This window comes from Henckelia pumila, chromosome 4 (genome assembly GCF_033568475.1).
Source record: "Henckelia pumila isolate YLH828 chromosome 4, ASM3356847v2, whole genome shotgun sequence".
Taxonomy (NCBI): domain Eukaryota; kingdom Viridiplantae; phylum Streptophyta; class Magnoliopsida; order Lamiales; family Gesneriaceae; genus Henckelia; species Henckelia pumila.
This window is the reverse complement of record NC_133123.1, coordinates 109091268-109097901: the sequence shown is the minus strand read 5'-3', so window position 1 is coordinate 109097901 and position 6634 is coordinate 109091268. Positions and strand designations below refer to the sequence as shown.

The 6634-nt window shown below is 33.7% G+C and overlaps 1 protein-coding gene across 1 annotated transcript; it reads left to right on the top strand.

Annotated features, from left to right (window-relative positions):
* Window positions 1-5435: 5435 nt before the first annotated feature.
* Window positions 5436-6233, top strand: LOC140861527 (uncharacterized). The gene is made up of 2 exons (XM_073264549.1): window positions 5436-5609; window positions 5868-6233. Exons 1-2 carry the CDS (start codon window positions 5436-5438, stop codon window positions 6231-6233), a joined length of 540 nt encoding a protein of 179 aa, XP_073120650.1.
* Window positions 6234-6634: the final 401 nt, after the last annotated feature.

Genomic DNA, 6634 nt, shown 5'->3' with positions numbered 1-6634 from the left:
GGTAATGGTTAATTTAGAATGCTGTTTTCTATATAAATAAAATTACGGTGAAATAGAAATTTAGTTTTCAGTGACGAATATTTAATAGGATTAATTATTTTTAGGGAATCGATGATTGAATGAATGAATATCAAGGGTGTAGTCGACCGATACCAAGTCTCGTCTCTTATTGATTTCTCCAAGTTTATTATTCAATCTTGCATGTTAGTGAATTTTAATTGTTTAAAATTTTCAGTAGTTAATCTCAAACTTCAAAACCCCCTTTTATTTATTTAGTACGCATTAAATTTACCTTTGCTCGTGGGAACGATCCCTACTCACACTACTGCATTATTTGTTTATCTGATTGAGTCGGATAATTTGGGCGTGACACGATTAAGCGCTACCACTCGGCATCCCTTTGAGTAAACTCAGCTTCCTTGTTCTTTACCTCAACTTCTTTATTTTTTAGCTCGGCTTCATTTATCGCTAATTTTTCTCTCTTATATTCCTGCATTTGTTTCCATTTCAATGAAAAATATCCGTAATCTGTGACCTTGACTTTTTCCTTTCTTTTGGTCCTATGTTGCCCTATTGGACGTGATCGAATTTCAACAGGGTCATGAATATCGGGATTGGTTGAAGATGTATGTGCCACTGACTCGGAGGTCCTAGAATTCTTGTTAGTGTGATGTCCAAGTGATTGGGGAGCCCATTTCTCGCATTCCGTTACAATCTTTCACACGTGTTCGTATTTGAATGTCTTATTCTCGTGTGAAGTTTTCCACATATCATGTGCAGCAGATAAAACATCAACGTCACTTTGGCCATTAGCTCAATTGTTGAGCAAATTATTGTACCATCCCAAAAATTTGTCAACATCACGCATAACACGATAATAATGCGACTATATCGCGTTCCATTCTCTCATTTTTGTTCCCACGAGGCGATTATCATTATAATATGTCGCGGTATTTTGCCAAAAATGGTTAATTTTTTTTGTGTTGCCAACTTTTGGGTCATTAGTGGTAGTTTCCCAAGATCTTGCAAGACATTTTTCTTTCTCGGTTAACCAAATCACATTAACTCTATTGCGAGGAACATTCTTTTCTTTTCACAAGCATCATCGTCATCGAGATTAATATTTTCTATCCCACGTTGCGTCAAATGTGGTGGAATTTGAGTACTGAACCTTGAAATTGGTGTTTTTGGCTCTCTATCGGATCCAGATCCTTCGAAAAAGTTGTTTTGAGATTCATTTAGTGGGATGATCCATGGTGGTGGATGAAAAAATACGTGAGAATGGTGTGGCATCATATGAGGGCCAACTCTCGGAGTATAATAATCGGCCGAGAACATTGTGTTAAAATACTGAGGATTTGGAACAATATTAGAAGCACTAGGGATATTTTGTGGAAAATAATTTCCTTATGGAAATTCATAAGGATAAGATAACAATGACTATGAACTTTGAGAGCTTGAATTTCCGTCTGTATTTGGAGAACCCGAGAAATTGTTGAATGGTCCTCTAAATTGATCAACCATTTATTTATAAAACAAAATGGACTGGGATAAAAATTCGAATAAAGAAACGATATCTTGAAAATTATGATGAACAAAGAAATGATTTGCATTTCAAGAACATATCAATGCATCTATTTATAAATGCATTTGATGAATTAAAATTAAAATTTAATATTAATTAAAATAATATATTTTTTTAAAAAATATCTTATCTTATCTCTTATATTTGATTTAAGCACAAGAAATCTTATCTTTTCAATTCTCTAATTTGATTTTACACTGAAATCTTATCTATTCAATACAAAAATATGATTGTACACTGAATTTCGATAAACACAATTAAAATTTCTGTATTTCATTGCATTTTTTTAAATTTTATTTAATAAAAAATTATTCACGCTGGGGCCTGTCTTCAAAAAAATTTTAAAATTTTTTAATATTATAATAATGCCTGTATGGACGCCAACTACAACTTCTGCTCTTTTTTTTTTTTAACCTGCAACGGCTGAAATGACACAAAACACAAGTCCTGTGTTTGCAAGCACCCTAAGGGTGATTGAAATGGTAGGTTTTAGAAAACAAAAAATTTGGGTCCTTGAAATCTGCCTGTGTTTCAACCTGCAGGTATAGCTTCCAAGGTTGTAGTTGGATTACAATTGGATGCTAGTTACAGCCTTGTTTAATTATATAATTTTTTTTAATTTTTCTTTTTGTTGTGGGTGCGTCGCACCGCCTAAATGTGCGAGTGCATGACACTCGCGCGTTGGGCATTGGCCACAGACATATTTATTTATTTATTTTTTATAAAAAATTTATTAATTAAAACGTAAAATAAAGTTGATATGAATGCCAATTTCAGAAGCAAATCTTGGAATCTGTGCAATATAATATTAGATAAGATACAAATTTAAAAAATTAATTTAATTTTATTAAAAATGAAAATAAAATCAACTATAAATAAGTAGGGATGACAATGGAGCGGGTTTGGTTAATCCTGAGACCCATCCTGCCTCCTTTTGGACCCGCCCCGCCCTCGAACCCCGGCGGGTCCAATTCGGGTTAGAACCGTTGGACCCGCCATAAATTAAATATTTTTAAATTTATTAAGTTTAAAAGTTTAAAAATTAACAAATATCATTAAATTTAATTTCAAATATATATTGATAATATTTAAGACAAAAAAATATCTCACAAGTTAAAATTTATCAACTTGTAATTAATTAATAAATATTAGCCAAAAAATATTATAATTATATATTTTTATACTAAATATATCATAATAAAATAAATTCATTTCAATCCAATAATATTATACACTCAAATTATGGATAAAATATTAATTATTTAGTATAAAAATATAATTACATATTATTAATATTACTTATATATATTTTATATTTATATATATAAATGTATATTTTAAATTTATATACATATATATTATGGCGGGGCGGGTTTGGCCAAACCCAAGACCCTCCCCAGACCCGCTTGTGGATCCGCTTAGGCGGGTCTAGACCTGCCTCGCAGGGCGGGTTTGATACGGGGCCGGGTTTAGACCCGACCCATTGTTATCCGTATAAATAAGACATGAATCTGATTTCAATAACCATTCCAATTTCTCCTTGAAACACCTTCGTATATTTTACTCCATAAATCAAATGGCAGATCAATTCTCTGGTTCATTTAACAATGATTTGGGTTCTCCAAATACAGAAAGAAATTTGAACTTTCAAAATTCGCAATCTTGTTCTCGTCTCAACCCTCGTCCTTCTGAATTTTCTTACTCATCTTATTTTCCACAAAATATTTCCAATGGTTCGAATGTTGTTCCTAATTTCCCATAAAATATTCCTACTGGTTCGAATGTTGTTCCTAATTTTCCACATAATATTCCCACTGGTTTGAATGTCGTTCATAACCCTCAATATTATCACCCAATGTTCCCAACCGATTATTATAATCCAAGGGGTGGCCCAGCTTATATGATGTCACACCATTCTCATGTATTCCATCATCCACCACCATGGAACATCTCACCAAGTGAATCTCAAAACTTTGGTTTCGGAGGATATGGATCTGACAAAGAGCCAACAACATCATTTTCAAGGTTTGGTTATCATATTTCACAACATTCTACGCAGCCCGGGATATAAAATATTAACCTCGATGATGATGATACAAGTGCAAAATAAAAGAATATTCCTCGTAATAAAGTAAGGTGATGTGGTCAACTGAGGAAGAGAAATGTCTTGCTAGAGCTTGGGGTACTGCTACCAACGACCCAAAAGTTGGCAACACGCAAAAAAGTAAGCATTTCTATCAAAGTATCGCCACATACTATAATGACAATCGACTCGTGGAAACACCAATGAGAGAATGGAATGCGATAAAATCGCATTATTATCGCTTTATGCCTGATGTTGATAAGTTTTCAGGATGGTACAACAATTTGCTCAACAATCGGGCTAGTGGTCAAACTGACGCTGATGTTTTAGCTGTTGCACATGATATGTGGAAAATGTCAAACAAGAATAAAGCATTCAAATACGAACATGTGTGAAATATTGCAATGGATTGCGAGAATGGGCTCCCCAATCACTTGGGCGTCATGCTAACAAAAAGTCGAGAACATCCGAGTCAGGAGCACATACATCTTCAACCAAGCCCGATACTGACGATTCATTTGAAGTTCGAGCACGTCCAATAGGGTATCAGAAGGCCAAAATAAATCACAAAGACAAGGTCACGGATGACGGAGATTTTTCATTGAAATGAGAACAAATGCAAGAATATCAAAGAGAAAACTTGGCGATAAAGGAAGCCGAGCTAAGAAATAAAGAATCTGAGATAAAGAACAAGGAAGCTGAAATTAAGCATAAGGACGACAAGATTCAACAGAAAGCACTGGAATTGGAACAAAAAGATTATGAATTACCTACGAAGGATACTAGTGGTATGATGGAGACCCAACTTCATTGGCATTTGAAAATAGTTGAAGCAATTGCAAAGAGACGTGACATTTAGTAGATGTATTGGTTGTGTTTAATTTCATTTGTTATTTACGTTTGTGTTTGTTGTTTGTGTACGTTTATGTTTTTAAATGTTATGTCGGTCCTTGTCGATTGTATACGAATGCGATTGATTATGTTGTTCTTTATTATCAACTAGTGATATATCAAGGTGTGTTTTATTCTGTTACATCATTGTAATTATTTAATTCAGAATTGCTTAAATAATTATAAAGTAAAAATAAATTAACCAAAAAAAATTATTTAGATAAAAAAATTAAGTACAGTGCAACTGATAGTATAACATTGTTTTTGTGTAACGGATAATATATCGTTGAATTGCGTGCAACAAATATATTGCATTGAATTGCGTGAAATTGATAGTTTAAAATTTAACTTATACTCTATAAATATGTTGTGAAACTTTCATTTCTTTCATTCAATACTTTCAACTTTTCAACACTTATAAAAATGTCTGAAGATCCACGTCGTGCTACAGAACGTCTCATTCGTGAGTTTTGGTGAAATGAGATGTGGGAAGATGCGGAAGATGATGTAGATCGAATGATGATTACACTGCTTGAATAGGAAGAGAAGAGACTCCAAACAATCCGAAGGAATGCACGATATATAAATTCAAGAAGATATGTGAATCGAGATCGTGAGGACGGGCATTCTCACATTGTCAAATATTATTTCTCCGAAAATCTTACATTTCATGCCGAAGTATTATGGAGGAGATTTTGAATGCGTAGAGAGTTATTCGTTCGCATAATCGATGCTCTTAAAAATCATTTCGACTACTTTAGATGGAGGAGAGACGTTGTAGGAAGACAAAGTTTGTCGCCACTTCAAAAATGCATAGCGGCAATTCGTCAATTGGGATATGCAGCCCCTGCCGACTCTCTTGATTAGTATGCACGAATGGGTGAAAGAACTGCATTAAACTGTTTGATCAAATTCTGTCAATGTGTGATTGAAATGTTTGGGGCACGATATTTGAGAAGACCTAATGATGCAGACACTCAACGATTGCTTCAAATGCATGAAGAGAAGCATGGCTTCCCTGGAATGTCGGCAGCCTTGATTGCATGCATTGTGAGTGTAGGTATTGTCCCGTAGCTCAGAAAGGACAATATACTATAGGTGATTATGGTGTCCCAACGATAATTCTTGAAGCGGTGCATCTATAGACTTGTGGATATGACAAGATATTTTTGGTGTTGTAGGATCGCGTAATGATATAAATGGTTCTTAACGAATCACCGTTATTCAACGCTGTCCTACAAGGAAATGCTCTGAATGTTCATTTCATAGTGAACGAAACATCTTATATAAAAGGATATTATCTTACAGATGGAATCTATCCATAATGAGCTGCTTTCGTCAAGAGTTTGTCATGCCCCGAGGATCCCAAGAGGAAGACAAGATTCTGCAAGAAAGGACGTTGAGCGGGCATTTGGGGCGCTCCAAGCTCGTTGGAAAATAGTTAGAGGTTCTGCACGATTTTATTACAAGAATGATTTGAGGAATATCATGTACACATGTATTATTTTACACAATATGATTATTGAGAATGAGGGAGATGAATCAGTAAACTGGTCGGATGAAGACTCTCCTCCACCATCACGAATTGTCATGGGATCTACCAAGAATTCTGAGAGTACCTCCAGAATTATAGCGAGCTACGTGACAGAGAAGCACATCACCAATTCGAGCTGACTTTATTGAACACATATGGGCACGGTACGGAGGCAATTAGTGAGGAACAACTTTATTGTTCAATATTTCGGTTGGTTGTGCACATTTATGTTTTTTAAATTTATCTCGGTGTTTGTCACTTGTGCATGTTTATGTTTTTTAATTTTAATTTATGTTGGTCTTTATTTGTTGTGTATGATTATGATTCATGAATTCAAGATTTATTTTAATTATGAATATTATGTCGTTTTTATTTTATTAAATATTTATTATAACACTTGAAATTGTAATTTAATATATTATTAGAGTTAATATTAATATTAATAAAATATAAATATAAATTTAATAAATTTATTTCAGATGTGACTTATTTAATTAATACATTCATGAATTTTTTAATAGTAATTAAATTTTTATTAAAG